At 34.7% G+C, this 15,974-nt stretch overlaps 1 protein-coding gene across 3 annotated transcripts in view; it reads left to right on the forward strand.

Moving 5' to 3' along the window:
• The window catches only part of onecut (homeobox protein onecut), a 387,872-nt gene that overhangs the window by 250,646 nt on the left and 121,252 nt on the right, over positions 1 to 15,974 (forward strand). Inside the window, exon 2 of one of the 3 annotated variants that reach the window (XM_083117475.1) lies at positions 9,052 to 9,174. In XM_083117475.1, coding sequence (XP_082973601.1) covers positions 9,052 to 9,174 — 123 coding nt within the window. The remainder of the gene's footprint in view (positions 1 to 9,051; positions 9,175 to 15,974) is intronic. The other 2 variants (XM_083117476.1, XM_083117477.1) reach the window with 2 other exon arrangements.

Below are 15,974 nucleotides of genomic sequence, written 5' to 3' on the forward strand. Positions count from 1 at the left end.
TTATTTATGTGGCACACACACACACACAATTTCAAATCCCTTACTCTTACCCTTCTCTCAGCTCTGAAACCAACAAACATCACATACTTTCCTTCTCATGCTGTTCGTCAATTAAAAAAATCAACATTTCCTTATATTTCCTTCTTCTCTCTCTTGGAAAAACGATTTACACTGGAATGAACTTTATCTTATTTCACGGAAGCTCTCTCTCGCCTTCGATAAGATGGCCTGAGTATAAAGTTGCTTATTCATCTCCTCTTTTCTCATTTCCTTCTTGTTTAGTTGGTCTCCTCAGACATCCTCTGAAATGAGTCTCCACACACGTCTTAAAAACACGTAGAGGATGCCACTTACAATGTGAATTCTGATTTCTGCTGTCGGAATATGACTAGTACAAAACTACATCCTTCGTCTCTCTCTATTGGCTCTCATAATGCATTTCAAATTTCTTCTAAAAACAAACTTCTTAGCAGAAATCAGCAATATTCTTGAAATTTCTATTTTTTATCGCAAAATTATATTTAGAAAAAGCTATTTACTTTCATCTTATTATAGCCCGCTGTGGCAAAAAATCGAATGTAATTCTAGGACATTTTTGTCTTACACGTCTAGATAAAAATAATGCATCTTTAATCAAAATTGTCACCGTTATTTGAAATACTGAGGTATCATAAATGTAAATAGAAGTTTCGTTGTAAGAAAATTTCAATAAACGTTGAATAGATATTCTCGGGGTATCGACCTGATCGGTTCCGAATAGGTTTTGTGGAAACGTCTGCATCTGGTGGCAATATGTAAGTAGCATTAAAAGTACTGAGACTAGCGTCGAACCCAGAACATCCAAGAATCTAAGGCTCAAGTTGTTGTTAGTATCATGTAATAAATCTATAATTACGATGGTTAGTGACGATAAAAACCTCATGAATATACGGAATGTGAGCCTTGATGTAAAGAACCGAGGTAAAGTGTGAATCGGATTGCAAGATCCGATAATTTGAGTAGTGGAAGTATACCTATTTATTCACCGAGCAACTACAAAAGATTTAAGTGACCCTATTGAGAGTAATTTAGTGGCAGCAACTTTAGCCAAACGTCATTATAATACTATTCTGGAACTAAGTTAATAAATCACATTTCGAGTGCCAAGGAAAACGTACGGAACATCAATCAAATATAATCAGTAAAGAGAGAATAGTATTTATATTGTCAATAATAATAATTTTTGAAATACAGAACACCAATATATCTAAGTAACAACAAAGTTGGGTTAATATTCTTGTAGTGATCCATCTCTACTTCCTATGCAAGAATTTCGGGTAAATTATGTGGAACTCAAATCTATAAAGTTGGTGAGAAAGATAAGAAAGCAGAAAGTAAATTATTAGAATTAAGTAAAGGTATTTATTTTAGAAAATCATGCCTGAGGAAGTTGTAAAAATGTTTTCGATATATTCAGTTAAATGTCTGTGTCCGCAAAAGCAACTATTTCAGTCAATGAATCAAACCGTTTCTGTGTATGTAAATGGGTTGAACTTAGTTGATAAACTTTATTACAGAGTTTAATGTAGGAAACCCGGGAACAAATACAAGGTTAAAATTAGGGAACGTGTGATGTACAAAGGCAATGGAACTATCGTTGATAACATGTGAAAGTAAGATCAGTTGCAGTAAATAATTGTTAGAAAATGTAAAACTGAAAGAAAATTATCTTAAATACATCAATTTTGCTCAGTTCGATATACATACATATCTATGTGTAATTAATAATACCTCCGCGAAGAAACTTAAAGGTATGAAGCTTGGAAAACTCGACAAGTATATTCAGAATCGATAAGAACTATAGAAATACTTTAGACGAAAATATATTTAAATATAGTGCAAATAGGCCTAGAATGACAACTGAAGACAGTAATCGTGGTAATAATTTATGATGTATTCAGTACTATGCGGTAATAAATTTCAATCACAGAAAATATTTTAAGATCAAATTTAATTTTGGAGCAAGTAACAAAATTCTTTTAAAACTAAGATCAGTGTACGTATAAGTTTGTGCACTAATGATATATAAGATCATTATGTTTCCAATATTTGGAGTAAATCGTGTTTGTAGGGCTGTGGGGAATACAATACACATGGAAATGCATTAATATTTTCTTGCGAGAACAGGCTTTCATACCAGGGTTATATAATGTATCACTTCTTTCTGTGATAACATAAATGATGCAATAGCCAATTACTGTACATAATGCGACAAAACAGGCAGACCTAATCTGACTATTGCCTGCAATGTACGAAATAAGAGCTGAGAACTCTTGTGAAACATGAGGCATTTACAATTAATAGTAAATAATCTGTATAGGGCAAAAAATATTTTATAAACCTTAGCAAGAATAAAAAAGTTCAACGTCACTTTTTATCTGCCAATTTATTGTACGAATGAGATTTTACAATGGAGGAATTATGTTCAAAAGAGAGAAACTCCAACGTCTGGGAAACATTTACAAAAAAATGGTAGGGAAGAAACCATCAACGAATAATGTAGCATATATGGATGGGAAATGTATCAACTATTTGAGTAAGTCTGAATCTGTCAGTACTTTGGAACAACCTCTCAAAATATCAGGTGAAATCTGTGGGGAAAATGTATCTAAAGACGAGCTAAGGGTTTACCCTGAAGTGGTTTGATCGTGTGGAAAGAATGAGCAAAAAGAGAGAGAACTCCACAAACATTATATAAAGCTCAAATAGAAAGCAAGAGAAGAAATAGTGGCGTGCATATAGCTTATAGGGTGAAGTAAATATTGATTTGGGGAGAAGAAACATCGATGGTAACCAGATGTCCAAACTTGGAATTAAATGAAGAATTACAAGTACCCGTGTTCTTTAACCAACGATTTCTCTCATTCAATTAAGCAACTATTTCTGTACCTATCTACTCGAATCTTTGCTATGTTGCTTGCAATAAAGCGACTGACTACATGTTTCATTTTGAATGTTTTATTGGATATAACGGCACAGGTATAATTTACAATACGAACTGAAAGTTCATGAATCCAGGCAATATTTTGCTTATTTTTTTTATAATATGTTTTTTTATGAAAGTAATGTGACTAATACTCATTGTGTCTCTTGAGGAGGAAAACATTAAATAATATTGTAATTGTACTACATTTTCTCACAAATTCACTAATATCTCAGACCACGAGTAACTAGGCAGAGGGGCCTCCCCTATGTCGCAGTGGTAGCGTCGTTGCCTTGTAATCAAGGGGTCCCGGCTTCGATACCCGGTGGAGGCACATAGTGGTTCGGATCTCACTTTAAACTATAGGTCCAGTCCAGATTTGCCTTACTGTGCATAAAGTGAACTTAAAACACCAAATCAATCAATCAATCAATCAACTAGGCAGGGGTACATAATTATCGTTTAGGTGTGTTCGATAAAATTTAAATAATTGAAATAATAGCTTCTTATATTTACACGGTGTTAACACGTCCACACGAAAGTTCATTTTCATCACACATTTTACTGTTTTCTGTTACATTATCAAAATCATACGGAATGTGGATAACAGCTTATTTCTTACACAAGTGCCAAGACTGTTTTTCCCAAGCACATTATTATTTATTCTCATACGGATCTATTTCTTTGGGACAAGTAAGGCAATAATGTGCTATTATATTCCCAAAATACAATACAAAATGAAATACCTTCTTCTAACCAGTATTTTCAGAAAAAAATATGATGAATATTTATGAATATATCTCACCAGAGGCTGAGCTGTTGATACTTGACATGCCAATATAAGTAGACAATATACGTATTTTGAAATTCTTACTTCTTACTAAACAAAATCTCTCCCACAATTAGTACATTTATTAATACGTACTACATCTGCAGAAATTTCTCCATTTTAATAGTCTCACATTAGTTACAGAATATATAAACTTTTAACCAACCATAACAATTTATAGAAAGTATTAGTAGTAAGAGTAAGCATCAAATTTCTTTTTCTCGTTTTCACCATTTCTCACTGGACTAATACTGTTTACGACACCAAACAATTATTTTCTATTCTTTATTCTACTATCGTAAATTTTACCAGTTTTGCTATGTAATTTTGATCCCAATATAATATTATGAAACTTCGAGAGTTTACTCTTAAATGTTCCACAATTTTATGCCATTCCCGCTGATATGCATTTACATACACCTAAACCTAGCTGCACATATTCTATTTTCTTAATTATAAAGCTTCGAGTGTTCCAGAAAGCTGAAGACAATCAATTTATAGTCAGGTTATATAGTATACATATCTTGTTACTAGTAAATTTTGTATTGAGTTATTGATATTAGTAGTGATTCAGTCACTAATATATTTTCTATTTCGTTACCCTACAATTACTATGGTTACACAATCTTCAGTTTATATCTGCAGATTTTACACACCTAAAAACTAACATTTCAATCGATTAGTTGTATCATAAAACCTTGTTATGAGGATACCGCGTTCTTTCTGTGATGACACTATCTTATGGGTTACATATTGCGATGGAACTATATTGCTTTTGGATCTTGTATTAAAAAGAAATACTTATTTCCTATCTTACACAATCTCTGTTTGGATTTATGATGGAGCTTAGCTCAATTGTCGCTCACATTTTTGCTTGCATTGCGTTGCTTACAAATCTATCAATCACTGTATTCTTATAGTGATATTTTGAACAGCTGTTCTCTACATTCTGACTACGAGAATTCTAATTGATCCACTTCATCAACAATACTCAACAATTTTGTTCCTCTTTCTTTCCATTCAGGATTGTATATGACCAACTACACTTTCCGTGTTTCATGTGAGCGCTTGCCACAATTGTCTATATCGAAAAACACCAGTGGTGTGTAGGTCATCAGTGATTCCCTCTTGAATCTATTTCACAAAGTCCTCTTATAATTTGATCATTCATTCATATTCTCACTTCTTATTTTCCATATTGCTAGTAAAGAAATATGGTTCACGTTTCCACTCATTCACTCTGTTTGTGTGCCATTTCTGATTATGGGTAATTTTAAAGAGCATTCCAGTCGATCATACTTGGAATATTGCAACTTGCTTGAAATAGTGCTAAAATTCACTAGATTATTTCTATTTTTTGACATACTTAGACATAACTTTCTAATGATCTTTCATTCTACATTCGACAAGCAACATTAAACTAGAATTTTTCTATGACTGTTTTCACACCATCCTCTCGCATATCTTGCTCATACAGAAATAATCTAATTATTCATGAAAGTATACAAATTCATAAATTTTCTGAAGTTTATCACATTCAACCTTCTCACGAGAAAGAAATAAAATTTTGCCCTGTACAGTCAATGTCACAATTATGCAAAGAAAATAATAGCACGTATTTAGCGTTAAAGCTAACTACTCAAACCTTAATATGTTCGTATAATTTTGTTATTATGTAATTAACTCTCTTTGACAAGATATGTGCAACGCAACATGAGTACCAGTGTATTTTCACGTATCAATCGCCTTTCAAAATACTTCTCGTTAATTGCATTTCTGATACATACAGTTGAAATGTTATGACATAAATCTTGAGTGCAAGTGTGCGAATACTGCATATAATTCAACACATATATTCACAACACATTAGCCGTTTTTCATCTTTACAAAATAAGTTCTGAAACTACATGTCTCATGCTACGTAAAATACATGAAATACTTTTATGAAATAACAATGAAATACAAGAACAAAATTCCACAATATAAAAATATTCTGCACCCTTATTACTTTTAGATACTTGATTCATTTATTAGAATTTTCGAAGAAGACGGTAGTGGTACACCCGCTAGTTAATGAATGGCACGTCTTCTAAACTGAAACAGCGCTAACATATATTTTACTTAGTCGTGGGAACTTTGCAATGAGAGACTTTGCCACGACACGGTGGTGTTTTCAAAGAGACGGTTGATCAAATAAATATGTTCCGGACGTCCATCCAATACACTTAGATGGCGTGAAAATAGTAGAGAAAAATAACTTATCTCTCCCTCGCTAAGCGAGTTCCCACACCGTTTCCTCATCTGTCAGCCCTTTGCTTTGCCATGCAGGCAGGCTATAAAAACAAAATGTTTTCGAAGGGCTTTCCGTAAAGAGCAACGTCAAACTGTAGATTCCGAAAGGTTCTTCTCATTTTCCACCTTCGCCTCTCTGTTCGTCGTGTGGTCATCCCCTCTCCCAACCTCACGAACTAGACCAAGAATTGGGTGAGTGGATGGACATGACATGCATTCCCTCCCCCTACACCATGTATCTGTCTGTCAGCGGGACATGACAAATCTCACAACTACCAATGTAAAAGCCTCCCCCTGATATGGACAGAATGATAGGGGGAGAGAAATATGGACGAGGTTTTTGGAAGCATACAAGATAGAGTCCTTGCATCTGAAATCTTGGTTGCCATTCTTGCGGTTGGAAACCATTCACTATCACAAAGGAAGCATTTCTCCCAGTTCCGAGCATGACACTGCTGATATATGTCTTACATTTTTGCATAAAGTGGTACATTAGCGAACGTTTTAGCCACTTCAATGCGCTAATCCAATTGTAATCAAGGCACGAGAGGGATAATATATTGGAGTATCCTGATAGAATCTGCATCAGATGCCTCCGACTTGACACATTGCTTTGGCCTGTGTCTGGCATTTATAATTTATCCCCTTCTAGTCAAATTTCAGCTGGGAAAGGCTCGCTGGGAGCCCATGGTTCGCGGAGATTGTGAGAAGACGTAGATTTAATGGAGAAATCTATCAGCAATGCCATTATTATATTTTGAAAGAGTGAAAGGCAAAGTAATATCTAGGTTGCCGCTAACCAAAGCACTAGGGGAAAGGGAGGTACCGTCCACTAGTTTTGACAGAATCATATAAATATAAATGAGCTCTTGGAACTTGGAATTGTGATATTACGGCAAATATTTGGTTCGCTACATCATGTTTTTAAATCTTTCTCTATCTTCCAATATCATCCTTTTCTAGTCATACATTTTACCCTCTTCACAGTAATTGCGTGAAAAGTTTATTTCACAGCAATAATTTCTTTTTCAGATTTCCCTTACCTACAGAGCATTTGTTTGAGCCTCGGGAAGTCCAACTTAGCGGTGCAGTTACCTCAGTGTATATGCTACCTGTTTGCATGCCTTTAAACAAAAATGACAAATGTTGATCTTTAGTGAAGGGAAAAAACAAAAACAACTGGATGGCATCATTGGAAATCTAAGTACCCAGCTCTTCACAACCTTTGTCGATTCTTCCAATGATGAGAATGAAACATTGTTGCAGCCATTTAACTCAGCGTATATTTTTCCCTATTTTGTCTAAATTTTGACTACTCTCTGTTTTCATTGCAGACTGCCAGATGCGCAATGTTAACGTGAGAGCAGTCAACTCTAAACGAAGGAAAACACCCTCCTCTTCGTGCTTGTGAGTCTCAGTTTCCTCTTAGCCAACTAGTCTCGCTTAGATCTCCTAGCATCTCCAGTTTGCCTTTATGTGAAGTGGCTTTGCATGAGAAATGTGTTTCCCTGCATAATGGTAGGTTTGCTCCCGTGTTTTAACCCTAATGAACGTTTAAGGTGAGGTATCGGAACAGTATTAAACGGCAGACGACCCTCCCCGCGGTCACTTTCCCCAATCCCCTCCCACCCTCTTGGTTGTTTAGTGTTGTTTTAGGTCCAGGTCTGAAGATATTGTTTGTGATGTCTTGGAGAATTGGCGGTGTAAACTGAAAAAAAAAATCGGCATTTTCTGCACTGCCGTGTGTTGTTTTGTTCTAATAATCGGTATTACATGTTGGACACGAATACCGTCACTGTAAACCGATGTTCTCACAGGACAGTTTCCGGCTATGAAACGGAAAACGTTTGTTTTCACCGTGCAGACGAACATTCTGTTGAAACTATATTCCTGTGCGTGAGGTGTAAGGATACTACACGCAGACACGTAAAGTCTTGCACGGAAAATTCACATGGATACTCAATTAAATTTTTCTTTCAAAGAATGTTATCACCACACTATCTTCAAAGTTAAGCTAAGCCAACTCTCCCTCCGGTGAATCTTCCTTGTTCTTTGCGAACCAAATTAAACATCACCGACAGCTGATGTGCATTACCTCCCAGCCTAGTCGGTTACTTTGAGGTCTGTACGACCCTCAATACCGGGTACCTGGGGCAGATAACTATTGACAGGTAAATTAGTCATGAAAATCATTTCGAAAATTACCTCTTTCAGTATCCATAAGCCTCAGGAAGTTGGCTACCATTAGGTTCGTAGTCAGAAGCGTCTGAAGACGTTCCCTATCGATTTTGTTCGTTGTTTATATAAAAAAGTGTGGCTTGATGTATAGCTCAAGAAACTCTCTCATCTTTGTCTTCCCCTCTCTTCCTCGTTATTCCTTCTTGCCATGTCAACGCAACAAAGATGTAAATTACGGCGTTCACATCACATCAAACAGTTTGCTTGTCTCTTAACTAGGCCTGATATGTGCGGCTCCGGTATTTATATTACAAGTTCAATTATCTTGTTGTCACATATCAGAAAAGGAGCGAGTAGCTATGCAAACGCAGCGAGAAAAGGATTTTTTTTTTTAATAAGGATATTTCGTTCCACGGATTTTACTTTCGGGCCACTGACTTGAATCTTTCTCTTCTATCTTTCTATACCTTCTTTGCCATAAATAAAATATTCTGCGCTCATTATACAAGGATCTGGCACTTACTAATCGAAAAGTAAACTAAATCACATTTAGATTGATATCAACACTGAATTAAACACCACAAATCTTCGCACTCAACACTGCAATGAGTGGCGTGGATTCATGGTATTGATGCACTAAAAGCAGTCTTTTGAAGAAACATCTGTTGTTATGTATTGCATTTGTACTATTGTGTTTAATAATGAACAAATTGTATACTGTATAGAATTAAGTTGATTTTATTATTTGGCACACGAGAGGTCAGTGGCTGGTTTCTTGTTTTTTTTTCAGCTGCGCAGATTCCGCAGCGAGGCAGTAAGTACCGAACTCTACTCGGGGCACACTCTGACCCCGCCTCCATCGAGACGGACTGGTCAGAAGCCGTTCTAGTTAGTGCTTGCTGGTACAGTGCTAGTAAGGCTTAGGATAATTTCTCCTTTTCCACTTGATTAGTTTGTAAAATTAGTAGTTAGGCCGGAATACTTATGTAATATAATGGTATAAGGCACGTCAGGGGAAATCAACACAAGCAATTACCTTCATGTATAAAAGAATATTCCTTCGCTTTCATTTTTTGGAACAGTTCAAATCGATTCAAATATAAACTAATATATTCAGTTAAAAAATTATTTTAATCATGTTGAATGTGAAAGGCCTAGTAAAGTATATTCTTTTAAAACAATGTAAGGTATTGCGAGCTGTTTGAAGTGAAATTTTAACTTGGCCACAGACAGTCACTCTGACTGAGAAGATGAACATTAGAGGGAAAGGGGATTTCTATAAACTGGCCAGAATTGCTTGAGGTTTTTGAAAACCAAATTAAAAAATACAATATCTAGCCGAAATGCAACGTAGTGTTTTTAAGGTATTCTGTAATAAAGGTGAAATATGGATTTAAATTAGCCTTTTATTTTAAGACTTGAGTTTAGACATTACTAGTACTGACTTGACAAGATAAGCTGAAAAGGGGGCTATTTGCAGCATTAATTTAATGCAGTTATCTGTTGGAATATATGCTATAAACTTATATAGAAAGCGGGATCTGCAGAAATGATTCGCTGCTTGTTGTATTCACTGCGAAGAAAATAATATATGTATGAGTAAAGTTTTTATATACAGACAGAGCTTGAATTGGAGTGTGATAATGAAATCGTTACAAGGTGCTTCCTTAAGAATTGGGTATTTGTTTGACCTCCTATAAAGAAATGTTGCATTGACAAAATTCCTCCCTCCTACCTTGTTATACCTAATGTTTTGTTCATAAATAAGCCGTTGATTTTCCTTACTACTCTCGAAAGGAATCGCAGTTTAACAAACTATATGTTGATAGTAAAGCTGTTGGGCTCGAGTTGCATTTTTCCCGTGATGTGTACTTTACCCTAGCCTTACTTTGTATTTCAGTAGACAGTTTAGATTGATGTTGCTGTGTGGCGCCGTTTGCATGCATAATGTGGGCAAATGTCTTTAGTTGTTGTAGAATTAGAGCATGGCGTCACACTTCATGGTAGACTTAACTGTCAGTATATTAATAGACTCAGTTTCAATGTATAAACGTTAAAGTGTTAGTACTTGGCAAGGTGTTGTCTTTTGTGTATTCTTTTTTTAAAAAAAACCTTTCCCTTGGCATAATTTTAGAGATTTTGTTTTGTATACGTTTGTGACTGTAAAATCGGTTTTGATCAGTCACATATACGTATTATTGACTACAGTGAACTTGGAATTTACATAAGTTTAGTTACATCATTTTCTGGAAAATGTTTTCACTGACCAACTGGAGTGAAAATATTTTCCCTAATTATTTCAGAGTAACAGTATTAATCACAGTTCAGTTTTAAAACTTTCTTATATTATATTAAAACAAGAATATCCTAAATTGATAGTTCTTAGATGAAAAATATGTACAGTAATGTCGTCAAAGTGCAAAAATAACATAAAATTAGTCTAATCGTACTGTTTAATTCAATAAAATATATAGTGAGACTTGATCTTTGCAAGGTCTTGAATAATTTAGTAATTTGTTTCTAGTTAATTAAGTATAATTTATATTGTGCATACTAAGGAAACATTATGTGTGAGTTTTAGTTTTAAAGCTAATTTTAAAATTAGTTCTAGTAATGTACGATTAAGATTATATATTTATAAAATGTAAGGTTTCTTTTCAGAAATATATTTTTCTGCGACAATGCAACTGAAAATGAATGAATGTCTTTCCTTTAAATGCAGAAATAAACAATACATTTCTAACTCGACATGAAACTAGATTTAAAATATTTAAAATACATTGCACACACTTTATTGCAGGGCAAATCTTAAGTAAGGTAAGTTCTCTTTATGACCAAGAAATAATCGCAAACACTCAGGTTTAGTTTCAGTGATGTAAGGACGGTGTACATGGAAATGCACTCTTCTATACTGACTGAGTTTGGATTTTTCGACTTACAGGTTTGAAGTATTAGTGTACTGTTTAGTTGATTTAATACATTCGAATCTTTAAATATGATGTTGAAAATTTTACTATTTAAATATATGTTTTTATGTAACTCCTTTTTTTCTCTTCTAATGTTATGTTTGAGGAACTATCCTTTTTGTACTTGCATATTTGAAAGTAAAAAAACATGGAATTTATTTTCATGAAGACGTTACAACTTACAGGTGGAATTTATGCCTAATGTAATTACAAATCTAAGACCATAAACAGGTTAATAGTTTCGAAAAGAGTGTATACACTTAAACAAAATACTGAAAAATTAAATGAAGAATTAAATAAGATATTAAAAATTTACTAATGGAATGAAATGTTCATACTATTTTCTGCTGCAAAGGTTTCAAACCCGTAAAAAAATAAGACAGTGGAACTATTTTGCATCGATTTGGTTTGTTCTTGAGTATTAATGCATTTCTGGGTTATATGTGTATTGATTATCGAAAATTTAGGGATTTGTTTCTAAGCAAAACTATTAGAGAACTGTTCTCTGTATTTTTATAAGAACTTTCACAAGGTAACAGGATTCAAGTAAAGTATGTGTGGTGAGCCCATAGTATAGGTAATAGGATAAATTAAATATTCTAGGACTCATGAAACTAATTCCCAAACAGTGGCCTCCCCGATGGCGTAGTGGTAACGGGGAGGTTCTATATCCGGTGGAGGCACATAGTGTCTCGCATTCCACTTTAAACTATAGGTCCAGGCCCGATTAGCTTATCCGTACATAAAGTGGCCGAAAATAATAAAAAGTAGAACTCAAACAGGACGAATAAATCCATAGAAATTTTGTGTCTAAAAGCAAGATTTCTGTAAGTTACTTTATTTTTAAAAAATCGTGAAATTTAAGGAATATGGTTATAAAAGACTGATTCCACATCAAATCACCCATAAAAATTTTTAAAATGCAACCCACAGATTCAGATTTTCATGGGACTTGGTATATTTGTAAATACTAACAAGTTATGGACACATGCAAAATTTTTCCTCTAGACCTCATAGTTACTGAGAAACAGGAGGCTAAAGTTTCAGAATATTGCACACATCGGTCATTGCCGAGGCCATGGTGATGGCCCGCAGTGCTTAACAAAAAAAACTTATTTCTCAGAGACAAATCGACATATCACTTTGAATTTTTCTTCTAAAGTTCATAGATATATGTGCATTCCATTTAAAAATTTGTACTAAGATTCCTTTGCACTGAGAGTCAGAAACAAATATTGTATTGTAAATAATGTTGATATTTTGCGTCAACGTCTGACTTCACTAAAATTGCATTATCACTAAAAGGCCAAGTTATAAAGCCATTTTTTTTTTTCAAATTGAAGCTTAAAGCATGTTCTAAAATGTTATAAAATAAAATTAGTGGCTTTCTCACTGCTTCTATTAATAAATCTTCATTAACAAATTTATGTACATTTATCTGGGTTTTTCCATGCCACATCATCACAAAAAATGAACTTTTCAACCAGAACTTTTCATTTCAGATTTCATGAGGTTTGGTTGGATGGTAGAAGACATGAAGTAACTTACATATGTAAAATTTTAGCCCTCAGTGATACACGGTATTCATACAGCAGGGTTGTTTACAACCTTATAACAAATGTAACATTTAAGTGCTTACAAGGTTAAATAAAACAATTGATAACTATGTTTCCAATTATGGTATAACTTTCGTCTTGGGCTTGTTTTGAAGCTAAGAGAGCATAGTTTTCATAAAAACTATATTTATATGAAAATATTGACATTTTCAGTTCAAGGTCACATCATGCATATGTATGTTCAATTTTCTAGGGGAAAATGTATGTTACACAATTAAGTGCAATCTCTTTTTGGTGTTAGTTTCATTTCTGGATGACTTTACAAACAGGAATAAAAAAAATAATTTGACAGTAGTATGCCTCATTCAATGAAACACCTTATATACCAGTCACAGAAGGAAGAAGAATATTGAATGTCAGGATTAATTCCCTGAAAGCTGAATTTTGGTCTGTTTTTAGAACACTTTGAGAAGTGCATGCAATATCCTAGAAGTCCCCGTCCATCTCCCGAGTGACCTACGAACTGAGGTTTCCACGTATTACCCTGTAACTAATGATCATAAACAGAATATATTTTTTTGTCATGATTCTCATTCGATGAACTATAAAAAAGGTCCCGTTTGGTTTCTTCTAATGTCAGTGGTTTTGCAATAATTTGACCAAAATTCATCTGTTACGGAAGTATTCCGATCATTCTATGTTTTTCTCCCTTCATTGATTGGAATAGAAGGTGTTTCATTGAATGCGGCATGCTACTGTCAAATATTTTTTTTTTTATTCCTGTTTACAAAGTCATCCAAAAATGAAAATTACATCAAACAGGGATTGCATTTAACTGTGTAACATACATTTTTCTTCTACAAAATTGAACATACATATGTTTATATATGCAAGGTCAAAGGACACATGTGACCTTGAAGTAAAAGTTTCAATATTTTCATATAAATATATTTTTTATGAAAACTATGCTCTCTTAGCTTCAAAACAAGCCCAAGATGAAAGTTATCCCATAATTGGAAGCAAAGTTATGAATTGTTTTATTTAACCTTACATTTGTTATAAGGTTGGCAACCCTGCTGTATGAATACCGTGTATCACTGAGGGCTAAAATTTAACATATGTAAGTTACTTTATGTCTTCTACCATCCTACCAAATTTCATGAAAATCTGAAATGGTCTGGTTGAAAAGTTCATTTTCTTGTGATTATTTGGCATGGAATAACCTATATGAATGTACATAAAATTTGTTTTAATGAAGATTTATTAACAGAAGCAGTGAGAAAGCCATTAATTTTATTTTATAAACTTTTAGAACATACTTTAAGCTTCAATTAAAAAAATGGCATTATAACTGCAGTGCCTTTTAGTGATAATGCAATTTTAGTGACGTCAGACGTTGACGCAAAATATCAACATTATTTACAATTTGTTTCTGACTCTCAGTGCAAAAGAATCTTAGCGACACCTTTTTAAATGGAATACTTATACAGTGAGTCACATAATTATTATTATTCGGACACACAGTAAATTTCTAACTTTTAAGAGCGGGAAGGGAGTGAAATCTGTGTACAGCGTTGAAGTTGATTTTCGTTTAAAAAATGTCATGTTTAGCACAAAATTGGACGATAAAAAGTTAAAAAACGAACATCAGCAACAATATAACGAAGGATGAATCCCTACCGTTGCAAAAATAGTGCCACAAAATTATTCGGACATATAGTAAATGTTAACGTAAGTTTGCGATAAGGTGACAATTTCGATTTACGGATTGATTGATGTATGTATACTCTGTTCATAAATATTAACTCTGGTTTCCTGTAGGTTTCTATAGCAATTTCGATCGCGTTTTGTTTAACAAAGTTGTGATATAAGAATATTTGCTATGTAGAAATGGGGCGAAGAGGAAAGGAAAGTTAATTTGAACAACGTCAGTTAGTGATATGGCACCACGCTAAGGGTAAAACTCACCGTGCAATTGCCTCAATGTTGAAAATGAAAAAAGTACAGTTGCAGATATTATTAAGCGATTTAAAGATGAAGACAGGATCGAGTCCCACGGTCATACAGGGAGACCAAGAATTTTTTCCCCCAGAGAAGAGACAGTAATCGTGAGGAAAATTTAAAAAAAAAACGAAGATGAGTGCTCCAATGGTGTGATGAGGTATCTGAGGAGTGTGGAAAGCATAGTCATCCTGAAACTATACGAAGAGTGCTCAGAAGGGCAAACTATCATGGCCGTGTAGCCAGGAGAAAGCCATTTGTAAGTAAGCCAAACAGGACAAAAAGACTGGTGTTCGCAAAAGGAAAGGATCAGACATGGTGGAATCGGGTAATTTTCACTGACGAGAGTAAATTCAATATTTGTGAGTCAGATGGGAGGGTAACAGTGTGGCGTAAACCAAATGAGGAGCTAAGAGGAAAAAATTTGCAAGCAACAGTGAAGCACGGGGGTTGTCACGTAATGGTTTGGGGCTGCATGTCGGCCCAAGGCGTTGGTAAATTGGCTTTCATCGAACAGACAATGGACAGGTACAGTTACCTTGATATTCTGAAGTCCAATCTAAAGACTAGTGCTGAGATGATGGGTATTCTTTGTAACTTTATGTTTTATCAAGATAATGACCCGAAGCACACTTCCCGCATAGTACAAGAATGGTTATTGTACAACTGCCCAAAAGTGCTCCAGGGCCTTCCCGATGGCGCAGTGGTAGCGTCGTTGCCTTGTAATCAAGGGGTCCCGGGTTCGATACCGGTGGAGGCACATAGTGGTTCGGATCCCACTTTAAACTGTAGGTCCAGTCCCGATTAGCCTTACTGTGCATAAAGTGGACTTAAAACACCAAATCAAATCAAAAGTGCTCCATCCTCCACCGCAGTCTCCAGACTTGAACGTCATTGAGCACCTCTGGTGTAAGTTGGAAAAAGAAGTGAGGAAAACACCTATAACCTCGAAGGCAGACCTCAAGAAGAGACTTCAACATGAATGGGCCAACATATCGCTAGTGTACACCAGAAAATTGGTAGAAAGTATGCCAAATCGATTATCCGAGGTGTTAAAAATGAAAGGGATGCCTACCAGATACTGACATTTCTGTTCGAAATCTTATCTGTCCGAATAATTATGTGACTCACCGTACATCTAGGAACTTTAGAAAAAAAAATAAAGTAATATGTCGATTTAACCCAGAGAA

The sequence above is a fragment of the Lepisma saccharinum genome, chromosome 2 (assembly GCF_977018435.1).
Source record: "Lepisma saccharinum chromosome 2, izLepSacc3.1, whole genome shotgun sequence".
In the NCBI taxonomy this organism is placed as follows: domain Eukaryota; kingdom Metazoa; phylum Arthropoda; class Insecta; order Zygentoma; family Lepismatidae; genus Lepisma; species Lepisma saccharinum.